The 20378-nt window shown below is 37.3% G+C and overlaps 1 protein-coding gene across 5 annotated transcripts in view; it reads right to left on the bottom strand.

Moving 5' to 3' along the window:
* COLGALT2 (collagen beta(1-O)galactosyltransferase 2) overlaps window positions 1–20378 on the bottom strand; it is a 167219-nt gene that overhangs the window by 67469 nt on the left and 79372 nt on the right. For all 5 annotated transcript variants that reach the window (XM_037825188.1, XM_037825192.1, XM_037825191.1 and 2 more), the window contains exons 2-4: window positions 5207–5317; window positions 2595–2712; window positions 298–432 (exon numbers count right to left, since the gene is read on the bottom strand). In XM_037825188.1, coding sequence (XP_037681116.1) covers window positions 298–432; window positions 2595–2712; window positions 5207–5317 — 364 coding nt within the window. The remainder of the gene's footprint in view (window positions 1–297; window positions 433–2594; window positions 2713–5206; window positions 5318–20378) is intronic.

The following is a 20378-nucleotide window of genomic DNA, read 5'->3' as shown; positions in this document are numbered from 1 at the left end:
ACTAATTAAAAAAAAATCGACTCAGAAATAAAGCACAAATTCCAGCATACTTTATTAATCTCAAACTTACAAGGCTAAGCTCATGAGAATATTTCATTATAATTCATTAATACAGAAGAGTCCTTTGGGTTGTGGCATTGAACATGGATTTAGATCCTTTCCTGACAACACTCACTCTAGTAACAATCACATGCATGTTGCAAGGTAGGAAAAGAGAAATAGGTGAATGGGGCTCCTGCTGACACAGTACTGCCTTGTTAAGACTCATGGTCTTAATTCATTGCCCCAAAGACTTGCCTGAGGTGTGACTCCACACCAGAAATTAGAGTACAGGTTCCGAGACTCCAGCATAGGGGCCACAATGGTTTTGTTTTCTGCAATCATTAGATTGAGGGTCTGTGGATTAGTCAGGAAATTGTCGACATCTATGAACTAGGAAGAAAAGGATAATGTCAGATGAAAAGCACTTTCCAATAATGGGTTCAAAACACATGCCCAGTACTTCTCAAAGATCACAGAGATTTGCTCATGAAATATGGAGCCAGTTAGCTATATCCTCCCTATTGACACCCATGTCAGCAGGGTGGTTTTTCAGAAAGTAACTACAGTATTCATTCAGTCTGTGGTGGTTTGGAGATGTACGTATCCCAGAAAAACACGTTCTTAAACTTAATCCATTCCTGTGGGTGTGATAAGTAGGACTTTTTGATGAGGTTACTTCATTTAACGTGTGGCCCACCTCAGTCAGAATAGGTCTTAATCCTATCACAGTACTGGAGTCCACTATAAGTGGAATGAAATTCAGACAAGTTAGAGAGAAGGCCACAGAGGGAGCAGTCAGAAGCTGAACATCAACCAAATCCAGAAGAGAAGGGAGAGGCCTGAGGCCACATGTGCACTGCCATATGACAGAGGAGCCAGGACCAAGAACTGCCAGCAGCCAGCCCCAGAACACCACAGTTTTCAGGAGGAAAGCATCACCTTGATAATGCTGTGATTTGGACTTTTCCTCAGCTCAAAACCATGAGCCATTAAATTCCCATTGTTTAAGCCAGCCAAGTCCATGGTATTTTCTTGCGCAGCCAAAGAAACTAAAATAGATTTGTCAAAATCCATTAAGTCTAACTTCCACTTCATGAGTTCTGCATGGGGTACCAAGCAATGAATTTGTGCCACCATATTGAGCACAGACTCAACTAGCACCTGTATTTGGTTAACAGTTTAAATCTAAGATATTATTGCCCCAGATCCTTAAAGATTCATTCACTAAACACTCTGGGTACAGATGGACAGTCCTATTTAGGTTTTGGACAGTAATGTCAGGATGCCCCCAAACAGATCCATCAATGCTATTTTAATGTTACTAGTAGAATTTTTGGATTAAAGTACATTATATCAATCTATGCTAACTAAAAGCTACTTCCCATTCCCAGCAGCAGTCCATATTAACACTGATTCATTTACAGGGACGGTATAACAACAGATTCTATCATATAAAGGAAAGAATCAGAAGCTCTCATTCTTATGGCAATCTGTTTACCAAAAAGTTCTGTAGCTTAACATCTGCATACTACAATCGCACTTAAACTACTATATAATGTTAAATATTGCCAGTAAAATTTGAAAACCTTTATGAAATTATTTGTTTTGAAAATGTGTGTGGTAAATTATTGGGCTGACTTTTGTTGTGACTGAATGGCCAGGAATAGATACGGATCAAAAGTATTCCTTTTAGAAATCAGAGAATCTAGTGACAGAAAGCAGATGCCCATAAAGTTAATGAAATCATGATGATTTTGCTTTAATGGTGTTATTTCTAGCCTCACACTGGGAAACATTTGCCAAAAGATTTAAATAGATTTTGGGGACCACAGATGAAGAATCTGGTTCCCTAAACCTGTGGGGAAACAAAAAGCACTCAGCAAATTTTTAAAAGGGAAGAGGGGGCTTCAGCTCCTTCCCAACTGAGATAGGTTCATCAAGGCTGAGGACGAAGTACAAGACTGATTCCTAATTATTGAGTCGAGCACTTTTCTGCATCATTGAAAGTTCTAAGGAAAGTGATAGGACCTATTCATGGAGAGTTCTCCACTAGAGCCCACCAGAGTCCATCCCAAATGGGAGCAACCAGGAGGACAAATAAGAGGTGCCATTCCCCAAGTCATTCAGGAGCAAAAGGGAATGGAGTTTCACAGCTGCAAATATGAATTACTTTTCATATAATTATTTTTCTCATATCCCTAAGATTCTTCCAAAAAGTTGTTGAAACAATTTATATCACTTTACCTACAGTATTCCCCATTAACTAAAATTATGCAGGTTTTCTTATACCTGTTATATATGAATGAGACCAAATAATTTAGGAGCTTCTTCGCTCATTCACTGAAAAAGCATGTCAGGGGTGCATCCGAGATGAAATCCAAATATCCCAACATCAAGTTCTAAAAATTTTCCTTTGGGCCTTTATTGAAAAGGAGCAATGGTGAGGCCTAAACTAAAACTTGTTTGATCGCCCCTATGGTCCTAGTTTTTGGACAACTGATTGGGACCAGTTCTAGATAATAGCTGTCAAGAAAATGAGTATCTGTTTTTACCAGAATGTAGTCTGACCATTTTTCCCTCGCGGTTCGAAGGGCTGCCTGTCGTAGTTTCATCACATGGGCAAACCGGGAGCTTGGCCAGTGCTTTGGTCCAATTTCGTCAGGATAAGACCTACAAGTGTATAATAACAAAAACAGCTGATATTTATTGAGTGTCTACATGTGCCATGTTCTGTCCTAAATGTTTATATGTACTAACTTATTTAATCCTCCAGCAACCATAAGAAGTAGATCTTATTATTGTTACTATCATCCCCATATAGCAGATAAGGTAACTAGAGCAAGGAGAGATTAAGCAACTTGATGCTTACTGTACCAAAGTCTTTACTTGAAATATTTCATTGGGTTCTAACTAGAGCCCTATGACATCAGTACTCTCATTCTTCCCATTTCAGAGGAAATAAGGGTAGAGAGGGTAAGTCATTGCCTAATGTTACACAGGTAATAAGGAACACAGAATTTGAATCTAGGCACTTCAACCCCAAAGCCTATGCTCCTAGACACTTTCCTATACCTTTTGCTTTCAATAAATTTGGAAATGTTGCAATGTAAAAATATGAGTTTCTCAGGCAAAACAAGGGTTAAATTTACTTGGTGTAGTCTCAGTAATTCCACAAGCCTGACTACGTTGATCTATCCCAGGTGAAGTCAGGTCATGGAGCAAATATATAATGTCTTTGGGATCTCTATCTATCAACTTCCACATAGCAGCCAGGACTCTTATGAGGCCACATAAGCAAGTGGGTTGGTGCACTCCCCAGAACCCTTCTGAAGCGCCAAACTGGTATGGACACTGATGCTGTCATAGTGGCCCTTTCTCTCCAAAACTGGCCACCACTTCAAGTTCCTATAGCTGTGCTGGCTGTACATTTGCCTTAGTGAATGAAAGACCACAAAACAATGAGATTGTAACTATACAAATAAGATTAGTAAAACTATGTACTACACAGGAATTCAATGGGCTGTCTTCCCCAATTACTGCTTCAATGAAAACCAGTGGAATTCCTGTTTTTCTGAATATATTGCCAAAAACAACTGCCTTCTCCAATATTTTTTATGCTACCTTGGCATATAACATACATATTCAGTAAAAATCTGCCTACTGAGAAAATTATCAGAATGCAAGGCAGATAAAGTCTTTCTGTGTCCTTTATTAATTAGACCAAGTCCCACTATAAAGAACTCCAAAGAAGTGTTCAAACTTCTTTTATAGTGTTCAGACTATATATTTTGGTGTTAAATTTTGCTCAATATATGCAATATAGTCTAGGGTTTGAAAAAATATATATATAATAAATGTACTTATGTTATATAGAGAGAGACTATAAACATAAGAGATTCGTTCTGGAATGGCATTTTAAATTAAAATACCAATTTTACTTCCAATAAGTGATATATCCTGGGCAGAAATTCAGGTAACTCAATTCATTCTACTTTTAAAATTGGTTTACCTTAAGCTGGAATTGTAGTGGCCTTGGGAACATTTACAATAGTAAGTTTTAAGTACATTTATTCATGTTCTCCTTGACTCATTTATTCATCCAACAACATAGAATTGGGGGTAAATATAAAGTGTTTGCATACTAGCCCATGCCAAAGAACCTATAAATTACTTAGGAAAAAGTACATAAATTACAGAGTTAAATAACATTGCTAGTTATAGTTAAGTGTTGGTAGTGTCAGTGAGGGTGATATGCACAATAAGCAATACAAGTGTTGACAGAAAGGGAGATTTTACAACTGGAATGACCAGGAAAGACTTTCTGTAGTAGGTGGGATTTGGGATAAGAGATGGTTACACAGAAGGAAAAGGCCTTTCAGGTGAGCAAACCTGCACGAGCAAAGATTACAGTTGAAAATAAAAGGAACATTTTGGATAAAGCAGATTTTCTGTTGAGAAGAAACAGGAAATTATGGGCACAGAGACTAAGTTTACAAAATCTTTTCATTGTAAGTCTGAGATATTTGAACATTGTGCTGTGGAAACTATAGAACTGTTGGAATCCTTTAACAGAAAAATAAAACCAATTCACTGATATTTTGGGTAGGATGATTTGACAGAATGGTAGTTGCTTTGCAATTGAAGCAACTAAGTATTGCTATGGTTAAAATTGGAAATAAGTTAAATGTCCATAAACGGGATTGACTACATAATTATGATGCATCTACACAATGGAATACTACGTAGCCATAAAAGGAATGAAGAAACTCCTTAACTACTTTTACAGATACTTGCCAAGATATGAGAAGTGAGAAAAGCACAGTGTATGTAGAAACTATACAAACTATTCACTATGATCCCTTGAGTATAACTGGTTTATACTCAAAATATGAATAAATTATTTCCATATTTTAAAAATTGTTACTGCTATTGTACTTTACTTATGAGCTAATGTGAATCTGAACTTGACTGGCAGCTGCAGGGATAAAGAAGAGAGAAATATGAAGATGTATCAAAGGAAGAAATTACAGGTCTTTATAACTCAGTAGACATAGAAATAAGATAAAGTCACATGTGTCTCCAGAGTTATTACTCTGAATGAATGGAGGGCTGGTTAGGGGAGGAGGAGTAAATAATGAGTTTCTAATTTGCTCTTGCTACTCACTCTGGTTCATCCATAGGCCTCCACTCCACATAGTGATAGAGTTTCTGTACATTTTTCAACCACTCCCTGAGGATTTCTGTTGTATTATCCATGTTGTGATCAGTGGCTGCCCTGCATGAAAGAAAGTACAATGTAGTGTTATATGATCCAAAGAAAGAGGAGGAAATCCAAGAGCCTGGATTATCTGAAAGGAAAATGACCAGTTCTGGAAAATAATTGTATATATGAAAATAATTCCCTCATGGTCCAAATTAGACTATGCATTTCTGAAATAAGAGACACTTTAAAATCATCTTTGTGTCATTAACTCCTCAGACAGGGCTAGACAATAGTAGAAACAATAACTGGTTGTATTAATAAATAAGCACATGAAAACATTAAAAAAGTATAAAAATAAAATGAACTGAACAAGAGTCATTAATAAATCTTCTTAGAAATTCACCCATTTGTTGGTTGTATTAATAAACAAACACATGAAAATGCTAAAAAAGTATAAACATAACATGAACTGAACAAGAGTCATTAATAAATCTTCTTGGAAATTCACCCATTTGTTTTGATTTTTAATTATCTAATATGTGAAATCTATGTTTTAACTTCACTTAACAATTACCCTCAATTTAAGCAATCATTCAGTTTTATCTGCATTTCAAGTCAATTTTCAGGATACAACAAGATTTCTAGCGAGTGCTTCTTTTTTCATATGTACTATGGGGGAAAGTCACAATTAGAGTTCCCAATTTAAAACTAAATCCAAAGTAACGTCACATTTCTAGTTTGGATTAACTTTACCACCACTTAAATGAACTAGAGAACACTCAAAAGCTTTCAAGTACTGTATACAATGCTGTGTTTCTGATCTACCTTAAAAGTTTAACAAACAGATCCACTTGCTCTACCTTGAAAGTTTAACAAAATATAAAAAGTGTGGAGTTTCCATATTCAACAGAAAAACTAGGACTTCAACTAAGAAACCTAGTAAACAACCCAAACCCTTCTACCCTGTATATATACGCCATTACTGCTGCTTTAAGGAAAAAAGCATGCTTCAAAATGAATAGTAAATAGCAGACCACATCTACAAAGCTCCTATAAAAATTAAAAAAAAAAAAGAAAAAAAAGGAAAACAGTTCAACTGATCAACATTTTTCCCCTAAAACTAACCACAAAGAAAAAAAACCCCACAAAAGCGTAACAAAATACACAGCTTAATTAAATACCCGTTTTGAAACATTTGAAGCTAAAAAAAAAAAATCTCAAATCAGAAATACAAGCCCTCAGACAGAAATGGACAAAAAGCCTCAGAGAAATGTGAAACAGGAGTTGACCAAAGGGAGAATATATTTGAAAGAAAATATAACAAGAGGAACAAAAAAAAAGGCCTGCAAATGGCCAATAAAATGAAAATGAAAGAAACAGGTAAAAAGGATCTGGAAAAAAAGTGACTGATAAAGAAGACACAACAAATAAGTTTCAATATATGTAAAATTGTAGTCTTAAAAGGAGAAAAAAAACTAATTTATAGTTGTATAAATTAGTTACAACTATAATACAAGAAAATTTTCCATAAAAGACCTGGACCTCAAGTATAGGCCCACTGTACATCTGGGAAAATTGAAACAGAACAACCAATTCTGAAACACATACTAGTAAAGCTATCAGATTTTTAATGATAAAAAAACACAACAGAATTCTTCTATGCCTTCAGGCAACAAGACCAAATCATATATAAAGGGAAAAAAATCAAGTTGGCATCAGATTTCTCAACAAAAAACATATAAAGAAAGACAACAATAAAGTAGCAATTTCAAGTAATTCAAGGAAAGAAAATGTGAGCCTTTAAGGATCTACAACCAGCCTACCTGTCTTGCAAGTATTAAGGCTATAGAAAAACGGATTCAAGCGTACAGGAACAGAGAATACCCTATTCTTGGGAAATCTTTGAGAGCTTCATCCAACCAAGATATGACTGGGGAAACTTGAGCAACAGAGCTGCTCATAAGCATTTAATGTATTTCACTGTAGAACTAAAACTAAAATAGAGGTGGGGTCAAGGGCAGAAGAATAAAATATAAATGTCATATAGTGTAAAATAGAAAAAAATGCAAAACTTTAAAAAAATGGAAATGAAGGGAGAAAGTTCACCACTGAATAAATGTATTGATTATCATATTAGTAATAGACAAGTGTCAAAAAAATTGTTTAAAGGTAACAAACTTCATAATACTATAAGGCTAAGAAAGAAAAAAAAAAAAAACTAAGGGCATTATAATAGGCATCAATATAAAGATAACCACTAGAACCACAACTCAAACTATTCTAAATAGCAAAAGAAATTTGAAAATAAAGAGTGAAGAAAACAGACCTCATGGGGAAAGAAGCATAGTAAATAAAATATACAGCTAATACAACAAAATAATGTGACACAGTTAAAACCAAACATTCTAGTCATATCAGTGAACACAAATGGGCTTAACTCACTTACTAAAACAAAAATATTTTCAAACTGGATCACAAAACAAAACCCAACCCTACAGTGTACAGTAGATACACATCTAAAACAAAGTTGTTCATAACTTTGGGAAAGACGTATACTGGTCAAATGGAAAATTAAAAAAAGAAAGAAAGAAAGAGAGAAGGCAGGAGTTGTAATCTGGACATCAAACAAGGTAGAATTTAGACCAAAAATTATTATTAACCATGATAAAGAAGAAAACTCTCTAATATCAAAGGACTCAATTCACATCAAAGATATAATAAGCATGAATTCTCTCTGCACCAGCCTATAGTAGAGGCGGTCAGCAAACTTCTCTTTTACGAGCCAGATATAAATATTTTAGGAACTCTATTACTGTAGCATGAACACCATCATAAATAATACATAAATGAATGAGAGTTGCTGTGCTCTAATAAAGCTTTATTTGCAACACAGGCAGCCAGTCTGCCGGCTGCAGTTTGTTGTCCTCCCTCCCCCCAATGTAGTAAAAAGTACAGAAACTGCAAGGAAAAACAGAAACCCCAATAATGACACACAAACACACCACTCTCAGTTGAAGACAGCTCAAATGGGGAAAAAGTAAAGATTTAGAGGACTTACACAATACAGTAATAGAGAATATACCTTCTTCTCAAGTACACATGGAACATTCACAGAAATTGACCAAGAATCATGTTACAAAGAAAGCTTCCATAAAATAGAAATAATACAAACAACAAACTCTGATCACAATGCAATAAAACTAGAAATTAATAATACAACAAAAAACAAAAAAAAAAAACTCATTAAAAGCTGTATATGAAACCACTATTTATTGAAAGAAGAAATACAAACCAGTTTCAGAACTTCTAAAAACTGATAATGAAAACACTACATATCAGAATCAGGGAACCACCAAAGGAGAGAGCTGAGAAAAATTCATAGTTTTATATGCTTGAACCAACAAAAATAAAAGTATGAAAATAAATTATTTTCAAAACTAAAGAATACTAGGAAATACTCAAAATAATGAAAAATCTAGAAAAAGAACAACAAAACAAACAACCATAAAGAAAGAAATAGTAAAGATAGAGGTAGAAAGTCATGAAGTAAATAAACAGATTACAGAACTAATAAATAAAAATGCTGTGTCCTGATCCTCCATTATGTTTGTGCTGCCTTGGCACCCCTTTTTGCCAGGACCTTTTTCCTTTGCTCTAGCCATTAACCCACGTCTACTGCAGGCCCCAGTGTTTATCAGTCACCTCCGCCCAACCATTACCTCCCATGCACACCGCAGCACCCACACTACTCACCCAAGACCCACAGCTGGCTCCAGAAGAGAAGAGACATGTCCCCACCACCCGAGGACCCTAGTCCCTTCCCCTGTTTGCACACGTTTGCTTTAAACCAGCCAATCCTTGACTCCCACAGGAAACCTACTAACCACCACCCTGTACCACAATAAAGGCACAAGCCCCTGGGTCCTGATGCCTGCTGGTGTGCACCTACCTGCTGGCTGAGCCCATCCTGTTGTCCCCTCTTGAGGCCTCCTCTCCCCCTCCAGAAACTGTAAATAATAGACTATCTTTTTCATGCTCTACTGCTGCTGGCCCCCTATTTCTTTCTTCCCTGACCTCCACCAGAACCCAAATTTAAAATCCTACTTAATCAATTCAGAACATGCTGATTCTTTGAAATAAAAAATCAACAAAATAGACACCTGGTTAACCTAATTAAGAAAAAAAGGAGAGACAACGTGATAATAAAAATAAGAAATGAGAAGGGGGAGAGGAATAATGACTGACATGGAAGATTTAAAAATCATAAATAACTACTTCGTGCAACTCAATGAAAAACTTGAAAACTAGATATAATGGATGATCTCTTAGGAAGATTTAAGTCAGCAAAATTGACTCTAGAAGCAATATAAAACCAAGACCAATTTCATGGACAAAATAGAGAAATTTACCAAAGAGTTATCCCACAAACAAAGGGAAGAAAAGAAAACACTAGGACCAGATGGTTTCACAGGGGAATTCTACCAAATCTTAATAGACCAGATATTCCCCTAGACTGTAAAAAGAAGCACGGAAATTCCAAATTTTTGCAAGTACAAACATAAGTGCTTTCAAATAACACAAGTACAATATTGATATCTAAACTTGGTAAATACATAAATAAATATACACACACACACAACTACAGACCAATCTTTTAATGAATATGTTGCAAAAATTCTAAGTAAAGTGTAAGCAAACATGACCCAACATCCTAATAAGAAAACAATAAGCATACTCTAAGATAGTTCAATATTAGGAAATCCATTAATATATATAATTAACCATATTAATAGACTTGAAGAAAATTTGTGATTATCTCCAAAAAATGCTTAAAATTCAATTTCTATTGCTGAACTTTTTTAAAAAAACATGCTCAATAAGTAGAAAATGATGTGAACTTTCATCACATGATTAAAATACACACACATACACACACCTCAGTCCTAAAGCCTTACTTGATGGAGAAAGGCATTGCCACTAAGGTCAAGAACAAGACAAAGATGCCCATCATCTCTATTACTGATTAATACTACTTTGAGTATATTAGTCAATGCAATTAGACAAAAGAAAACTTTAGAGGCAGAAGAAATGAAACAAAAGAAGTAAATTTTTATCTATTTGCAAATGATACCACCCAAGAGAATCAATAATAAAACTAACTAAAATTATAAAAGAATTAACTAAAGTGGTAGAACACAAGGAAGCAGAAATCAATATCCTTCATATGTACACACAATACCCAGAAGGAAATATAATGAAAGAAGAAACCACACTTAAAAGAAAATAAAATATAAAGAATAAAAATAGGAAATGTGCAAACCCTAAATGAGGAAAATTTAAAACTCTCCCAAAAGGCAAAAGAAATAGCATTGAAAAATGACAAGACATTTTTTGTTCTTGGATCAGATGACTCAACAAGATAAAGGCTGGAATTCTCCTTAATTAAAAAAAAGTTAAATGTAATTCTAGTAAAAATAACAAGTAGTTTTTTTTTTTTTTTCCTGGAGCTAGAAAAGTTGATTCTAAAGACATATGGAAAAATAAGTATGCAAGAATTGCTAGGAAAATCCTGCCAAAAATTAAAAAAAAAAGAGCAATGAAGGAGGACTACTCCAACAAGATATTAAAGCATACTACAAACCACTACAATTAAAACTTTGTGGTAATGACACAGGAACAGGTGGGGAGACTGGTGGAATAGAAAAAAGTATAAAAATTTAGTATATGATAAAGGTGGTACCTCAAATCACAGGAAGAAAAAGGGACTTTTAAATAAAAATGTGTTGAGGCAACTGCATAGTCAATTGTAAAAAAAGATAAAATTGGATTCATAACTCACACTATATACCAGAATAAACTCCAAACAGTTAAGCAATTTAGATGGAAAAAATAAAAGTGAAAACATACAAGCACCAACAGAAAATATGAGTAAATTCCTGTATAACTTGGGTATGGCAGCAGGATTTCTAACTAGGACTCACAATCCAGATGTAAAAAAGAGAAAAGATTCATAAATCTGAATCCATAAAAATTAAAAAATTCATTTGTATGGCAGGAAACACTGTAAGCAAAGTCAAAAAACAAAGTGAGAGAAAATATTTGTAACCTATATCATAGATGCAGAGCTAATCTCCCTAATTAATAATAGAGTAATTTTAAAAATAGAGGGAAAAAAAAACCAAAAATCTGATAGAGAAGTGGGCAAAAGATAAGTGCAAATGTTCTATAAACATAGTTCTCTAACAACAACAACAACAAAAAAGATAAGCGCGCAAACAATTCATAAGAAATTGACACTACAATACAACCAGAGGGAAAAAAAGAATTACTCCAATTAACCTTTGAAGACAGTGCTCTGACTTTATAACCTCAGTAGGATACTTTTTAAGGACAAAAATAGCCACAAAGAAATCTTGAATTTTATTTAGTGGATTTTTTGGTTTGGTAGTTTTATTAGTGTAAAAATTCCAAGACTGTTTTACATGTATTGTGGAATAGAGCACAAGAATACTTTTCACAGGGGATAAGGGAGGCACAAGTATGGAATAAGGAAGAAGAAGGACCTTGTGGGGTTGATTTGGAATTGGAGGTGTCACTATAAACTGAATATTTAAAAATACACATATTTCCTAATGCTATCCACTGATGTAGTCTATAAGCAATAACACTCCAGGGGCAATAAACACACCTAACCCCAAATCTTTGTTTCTAAATCCCATTCCCTGCTAAAAAGAACCAGAGCTTCTTGGAGAAAGGCTAATCCTGGGTTTGAAGGAGAAAAGGTGTAACACGAGTCTAGAATATCTTGTTGTACGAGAGAGTTAAGGAAATGCTCAAATACTGATGGAAACATGTCAAAAGGACACAAGAAACAGCTTGAAGGGTTTTTCACTGGCCAAATTTGAGGCAATCTAAGCAAGAAAAAGAAAATAAAACAATTAATGGATCACAAAATATTGAATAAAAAGAATTCATGAATTCATGGGGGAGGGGCACTTTTCCACAAAGAATAACAGTGAATAAACATAGAATGAATGAAAGAATTAGAAAAATCACCATTTTGCAACTACCAATGCAATAATTGATTCAGGTAGTTATCAATGGATGCTAAAGCCATGGCATAAAAGATTCTTTGCAAAAAGGATATTCACAAAGCCTCAAAATATCACCCCACCAATAACTTATTAATTGCAAACGGAGAAAGATACCTTTACAATTCAAAATCTGGTGACATGCCTTTAACCAAGTGATCAAACTTAACGTCACCAATAATATCAACCAATAATTGACATCCAGTACTTTTTGCTGTGACACCTTGAGAAGAATACAACTAAGTAAGCAGTATTCTTGCCCAAAGTGTTCAACCTGAATATAATCAAGGGACAATAATCTGCCAAATTCAAATTATGGGACAAATCATAAAACAACTGGTAGACTCTTTCTTAAAAAATGTTAATAACATGAAAGATAAAAATGTTGAGGGAACCATCTAGATTAGATGATACCAAAGAGATATAACAACAAAAGGCAATGTATTACCTTTCATCTGATCATAGTTTAAAGAGAAACAAGAAAAATAGCTTATAAATGCCATTATTGGAACTACTGGAGAAATCTGAGTATCAGCTCTGTGTTAGATAGTATTATTGCACCAAAGTTAAACTTTTTGAAAGGGATAGTGGCATTGTGATTATGTAGGAGAATGTCTTGCACTTAGCAGATGAATGCTGAAATATTTAGGGGAAAGTGAAGTGTCTTGATGTCTGGAAATTACTTGCACAAGCTCAGTATTAAATGAAAGCAAGCAAGGAAACAAGGAAGCAAGAAATGAAGGAAGGAAGAAATGAAGGAAGGAAGGAAAAACAAGGAAAAAAAGGGTCATGGGAAGATAGTGGTGTCTATATCTTTAAAAAGGGAGTAAAACTGCTTCAATTTTGTTGACAATCCAGCAATTATTTCTGGGAGGGAAAGCCACTGGGATTATCATCAGCAGTGATCCCACAAGGAGATGGTCTTGACAAGAGCAAATGAAGAGATGTGAACAGTGGTTCCTTCTTCCATATCTGGCAATTTCAGAAAACAGGACTTCGTTAAACTCAACCCATAATGGCTTTTGTTATTTTCACTTGAGCTTTTCGAGGTCCTGGCTGCTCCAAAACTAACCACGGAAACCTTTCAGAGAGAGAATGCTCACAGGAAAAAAAAATGTGAAACAAAGAATAGCAGAACCCCATGTTACATGTACAATAAATTTTTGAAAAACATCCTGCAGCTTGAAACTATATAACTGAAATCATAAAGTATAGAAGAATGGGAGGCAGAAATGTGTGACAATATTGTAAACCCTTATTTCATAAAAGGGTTATTTAAACCAATATTAGACTTATTAAAAACATTATTCAAAAAGTAGACAATCAGGAGGTAACACCAATGACCTGCTTTCAAGTCTCTTCTTGAAACTGAATTAGAAACAGCTCCTCCCTCTACAAAAAGGCCTGGGAGGGAGGGTCACCCCATGGGCCTACCTGGCCCTCCCTCACCGGGAGGGGGAGAGAAGTGATGTGTAGCTGAAGCGTTGAGGGACACCGGTGAGCACCTTGGGGCAAAGAGATGGTAGGAAGGAGCACCGGGAGAGAGGTGGGAAAGTAGTCCAGACATCACTGTGGAAGAGGGCCACAGGCTTCATCTACCTTGTAATTCCGCCAATAGGTGTACATGTCAGCAAAAATCACATCAGATATGACACATGGCCACAAGCTACCAATGTCCAGTGGAACAGACGGCCATGAAGGGCACTATGTGGGGTAAACCACTTGTCTCATAGGAAGCATGGATAGAGCAATTCCTGAAACTGGGAATCAGCTCTAATGCATGTGATTCTTCACCCAATACATTAAGAGTAAATAAATCAAAATGAAAAAAAAAAAAAAAAAATCCACACACAACTTCACTGCAGCATTAGCCAAAAGTTATGAGAATTCTATATGATCCCCCAAATGATTTATGGACAGTATAGGAGAATTTATACTGCAGGTACTTCTTTCCTTGGTTGTTGTTACTTCCTTATTCAGGACTTAAATTCACCAACACTTCTCTCCTGACTTCTGCAAATACCCAGGTCCAAGAAGTTTCCAGACTGTCACTGAGCATCCTATGAAACAAAAGGTAGGACACTCAGAAAAGCAAATGTTCTGAGGGCCTCCAACACTTGCTATTGATTAGGATCGGTGTCTGGTTTTCAGTCTTCTGAACTTTAAACATGTTCGTATTGTCTGACTGTGTTGGATAAGCAATTCACAGACGCAAAAGACAACTGTCTTTGCTCTTCATACACGTTGATGCATTTCCTAAGAAAGCTGTTATTCTATGAAATTTACTTTCCTAGTGTACAGATTACACAACTCCAAAACCTGCCTAAGGATGCTCTGCTGACAAACATCTTTAGAAATTAGCTGCTTTGTGTATGAGGAGATGATATGTCTAACTTAAAATAGAAACATAGATCTAAAATAAAATACTGTCTTTATTGAATAAAAAAAAAATTATATAGAGTTACTTCCCCCAAATTGTTAAGATTCTCTTTGTTCTCAAGCTTCCGAGGAAATGACAACGTCTTCCAACTGCTTCCACACTGCTCTTTGATGTGCAGGGTCGATCCCTCCTACGCTGGGTCCCAGCGGAGCAGAGCTGGCCACCCGACTGTACTGAGGATGCCTTGCATCCGCCTAACCCCCACCCCTGAGCAAGAAAACTACAGTGATCTGCCCGTCCCTCCACTGTCCTGGGAAAAGGAAAATAAACAGAAATGCAGGCAGACGCTTCTGACTGATGTCCTTTAATCCCCCTGACAAAAATGTGTTTCTATTTGAATACATAATAATGAAAGCATGTGGGCTCCAGTCTGTTCAGAGTTGGGAAGGAAGATACCAAAAGCCCAACTGTGAGCTCCCTGGAGGAAACAGTAGGCTTGTGTTAACCATTCTGTTTTCAGAGTCCTGTGGAACAAAGCAGCAGCACCGTGCGACCACGAGTAACTGAACACAAAACCTCTGTGGCTGAGCTGGATGTCCTCATCTGCCCAGGGAGCTGAGGACACAGAATATGTGGACCTGGGAGGTTTAAGCTGAGGAGCCGGCGCCACCCTCAGGGTCACAGCCAACCCGGTCCAAAGCACCAAACGGAAGCCCCCAGGACTCCCTGCGGAGAAGCTGAGGCACTCTGGTCCTTTTTCCAATCTGAAAGCAGCTGAGGCTCCTCCCCAACCCCCTGGAAAATAAGAACTGCCTCTGGTCTGCACCTTTACTCCAATGAGACTAGGAAGGCACGCAGGAAATGAACACACAGTGCTAAAGAATTCCTTGAAGAAAACAAATGATGTGAACGCACAGCTGGAGATCTGGAGAAGTGATCTGCAAGTAATTTACAGTTACTAATCAAACTGGAAAACCACTGTCTGTGAAAACACAAACTGGCCAGGAAACAGCGCTCTCGAGAGGCTGGGACTGTTACCTAATCTGTGTCACAGTTCTCCAACCAGAGTGGGTTCACACGTAAATCTGCATCTCCCCGCTCTCTCTCTTCCCTGGGTCTGTCTGGCCCAGGATAAGCTGGTAAGGAGAGCTCAGCTCTGGAGCTGTGCCAGTCCTCACTTAATTTACTTTGAAGGTCATGTTGGGACAGTGACTTCCCTTGACTTCTAAGGAGCCCTAGCACCCGCCAGTCACTGTGAGACTCCCTCCTCCACCTCTCGGAGACCTTGACACCGCGGTGGTGCTTGAGGTCAGTCCCCTCTCTGTCCACGAGTCCTGGCTCACTTTCTTTGGAATCTGAAGTAGAAGAGCCTGAAGTAGAAGATGGCCTTTGCTGCCCATCTGCTTTCTCTCAGATTCTGTTTCTCTCCCTGTTTCCTGTTGCCTCTTCCCCTCCTCCAGCTGTGCACATTAGCAAAGGCCCATGAGTCTCAGATTCAAAATCAAATTAAGATGAAGATAAACACACTAAAATGTGGTTGATGGCATGTGTGCGGCTCTCCTTGGCTAATGAAGTTCCGTGGTCAACAGGTGCACTGTCACTCTAACACACAGAGAGCAGACCAGTAAATAAACCTGTCTGCAGGATGATTCAGCTTTACTACTTGGCTGTGGCAGAAGAGAAAGAAGGGGTGGGGGAGAGGGAGAGAGAGAGAGAGAGAGAGATCTCTGGCCCATGTCTTCTTAAAACATTGACATTTCTCCTTGTTCCAGAAGGTCAGTTTTCATTTCTCAGCCTTGGCTCTTAATCTAACAACTAACTTGAAAATAGTTAGAACTGACTCATGTATTTTTACCACAAGTCCTACTGAGGTGGTTAGGGCTAAACTCACCATGGTAAGTGTGAGGCCGCTGGAGCCATATTTAGGCTGCAGACGGCATCACCCAGCAGGTGGAACGGGGCCCCGAGGACGCTGAGCTCCTGCTGACTCTCACCTGCACTGGCCCTCGGGGGATGTTCTCAGCTTCCCCACCACCCCGGGAAGTTTAGACCTCTGCCACTATAGAGCAACAGGGACTGAAAGCAGGAGGTGGGGCAGGGGGAGGGCAACACTGTGCAGAGCTTGACCTTTGCTGCCTCGGAATCTGCAGAATATATCCCCAGAGGTCTGAGGGAATGGTGGTGGAATAAACAACAAAGTTAGTCACTGCCTGGACGATTAGGACTATGACTAGTGAGTTGGCAAAAATGAATTTTCCGACTTGAGACTTCAAAAACTGAGCTACCGTCTTAACTGCCTCTCGTTTTTGTCTGGCAAGGAAGTCTCATTGGTATAGGAAAAAAAAAAAAAAGAGTCCTACCTAAAATTAAAATTCCACTTATGGAAGCAACTAATGAAATTCGTCTTCAAGAAAGGCCATGTCGGCAAGCCCCAGCACCTCTGTCGCTATCTCAGGGAAAGCCTCGCGGAGGAAGACAGACAGGCATGGCCGCTAGAGAAATACGAGGCTTGGTTCTTGCTTGCTGGTAACCAGGTAGATTTTGTAAAGTTCCAGAATCTATCTGTTGGATGGAGAATAGATTGGATATGGATACAGATATGGACTGGGAGTTGAGGACTTCTCCCAGTGAAAGCCTTTTCCTGGGTGCTATCAAGTCAATTAAGTTGTCCTCCTTCCTAATGAACTAAAAAAAAATAAAAACCAATAAACAAAACAAAACAACACAAAAAACACAAAAAAACACAACTCACTTTTCATGAAACCCTCCTTACCAACAAAATAAATGTTTATCATCCCTTCTCAGTATATTCCAGTTAATTTCAGAAACAATCGTAGATATTATATACCTAAAGACTGGGTAAATGTGATGCCAAAGGTGGCTTTATTCTGGAAACGCAATTGATCAACTAATCAATATCAACCCTAAAGAAAGGGAGGAGGAAATGGTAAAATTTGCTGATTGGCTAGTTAACAATCAATTAAAAAAGCTGATACCATCTTAATAAAATCAAGATAATCATACTACAAAAAAGCAATTTTTTTTTTACTTTTGATTCTGAGCTATATTTTTCTTCTTTTTTGTGTTAGGACCCCCTTGCACATTTGTAAAGCACTTTTCCATAAACGCTATCCCATTCTGAGTCCTATGATTAGCTAAGTTTGGCAATTATTATTATCCCCCCGTTTTACAGAAGAAAAGGCTGAGGATGACAGGTTATGACTTCCCAAGTTGTACAAATGGTGGGTGTTAGACCTTGATTTTTCCCTCAGTCCACATCTCACCCCTTCCCCCCCACACACAGGGTCTCCCACCACATATGCTCACAGAGCGGAAACACCTATCGAGCTGGAAGCAATCCTCTGCCTTGACAAGGACACTAATCACCATGACCAATCCAAGCATCTCAGAATGAAAGGATGGAAATGTCCCAGCAGGAAATAAAACAAGAAAAATGGGGAGATTCATCAATTCCCTACAAACTTTTCTTAGGTTAACTCCAGCATAATTTTTCTTGAAGTAAACACCTTTGGAATGCTCTGAAAATAGCAGCAGCAGTGTCTAAAACAAGATAAATATGTTTCTCATTTGTCTAAATACTCCTTTTCCTGTTTTTCTTCTCCTTTGTTCCTTGTTTATTCTTCTTCCCAGTATTCCTTATCCACTCTTCATTTCCCTTTTACTCTTCCTTGCTGGCTTATCCAATGCTGTTAAGTCTTATTTTGTGGATGTGCCCCAAAGAAATGGCATTACTAGTTAAATGTTCCTGTCTGGTCAAGAACTAAAGCACTGATCCTAAACAGAGGACACAAAAGAAGCCAGGAACACTTCCTCTAGGAGATCTGCACCTCTCCACCCTCCAAACACCTCAGGCTGGACTGGATGCTCCATATCTGTAATTAGACACCAATACCCTGCCTAAACTACAAGCCCTGCACTTGCTCATTTATAATAATCAGCTGGTTCCACATTTTTCTCCACTGCCCAACTGCTCCTTGAGGACGCAAATTGCCCCAGCACTTATTAGAGTTTACTGTATAAAATAGAACTTATCATGTGTTTGGTGAATAAATGAATACATGTATGAACAATTTCAGGGAGGCTTTTCACCATCCAACCCAAATGTCTACAAAGGCTGAGCGGGTAAAATCAATGAGTGAAATGGGTCCTGTGTGAGCTCACAGTATGCGAAGAGGACTATTAAGAATAGGTACATGCAAGCCCCATCTGGTTGATGCCATGCTAAATGTGTACCCAGAAATGCTATATTTTCCAGTTGTTTCAAGAGAAGCCGGATATACTGGTTTAAAGATAAAAGTCTTTATCTTTAGAACCCACAGGAACTTTTAGACTGAAATGCCATGATAATTGCCCAGCACAGCAGGGGCTCTCTGTAAACCATGGACACAGCACAAAGACTACATTATTCAAGCTCTTACTAAGCAAACCCATCCATCTACACATGCAAAGGGCACACAGTTCAGTAATTAAATACTTCAGTTATGGCTGGAAGGATAGCAATAACGTCACATCACTGTTTTCACAAACAGTAAGCATTTTCAATGAACAGGGAAAGACAAACACAAGTTGAACAAGGTTTAAACAGTTTGCTCAACCAGTCAAATATCAATAGTACTGGAACAAAAAGAGAAAATTTATGCAAATATAATACAGTGAACATAAGGGTACACCTCCCACAAATGCCATGTATAACTTTCCTCATTGCATAGCAACTAAAACATAGTGCTGCCTCAATTGGTTTATAGCAGCTTTAATGAGATATAATTCACATACCTAACATTCATTCTTTTAAAGTGTACAGTTCAGTGGTTTTTTGTACGTTCATAGCATTGTGTAACCATCACCAATGTCTAATTTCAGAACATTTTCATTACCCAAAAAGAAACCATGTACCCATTAACAGTCACTCCCTATTTCTCCCACCCCCAGCCCCTGGCAACATCTAATCTACTTTCTGTCTCAATAGATTTGCCCATTCTGGACATTCCATGTAAATGGCATCCTACAATCGAGGCCTTTTTTGTCTGGCTTCTTTCACTTAGCATAATGTGGTAGCATGCATTATTCACAACAGCTAAAAATCTAACTCTACCTGGTAACCAGGAAGCACAAATCAACCACCATAATTTCTTGAGTGGCTATCCATGTTGTAGCATACATACTTCATTCCTTTTATGGCTGAATAATATTCCACTGTAGGGATAAGCCACATTTTTGGTTATTTATTCATCAGTTAATGGATAGTTCAGTTGTTTTCACTTTTTAGCTATCAGGAATAATGCTGCTAAGAACATTTGTGTACATGTTTTTGTGTGGACATGTGTTTTCAGTTCTCTTGCATATGCTGCCTAAATTTCAAATAATATGGAAAAAGAAGAAAATCTGTTTTATTTAATCATTTTGGAGAACCTACAACCTACTCTGTTCTAGGCACAAAGCTAGGAATTTTACATAAATTATTCTAATCCTTATAACAACCCTTCAGGGTAGGTATTATTATTATTACCCCCATATTACAGTGAGGAATTTGAAACTTAGAGACTCTCTCCAAAACTTGCTTTCTTTTCACTTATAACTCATCCCTGATATACAGTTTTCATACTAAGTATTTTTCTAATTTATGAATCCTCATTTTCTGTTC

Source organism: Choloepus didactylus, chromosome 2, assembly GCF_015220235.1.
Source record: "Choloepus didactylus isolate mChoDid1 chromosome 2, mChoDid1.pri, whole genome shotgun sequence".
In the NCBI taxonomy this organism is placed as follows: domain Eukaryota; kingdom Metazoa; phylum Chordata; class Mammalia; order Pilosa; family Megalonychidae; genus Choloepus; species Choloepus didactylus.
The sequence above is the reverse complement of the archived record's forward strand: the minus strand, read 5'-3'. Positions and strand labels throughout refer to the sequence as shown.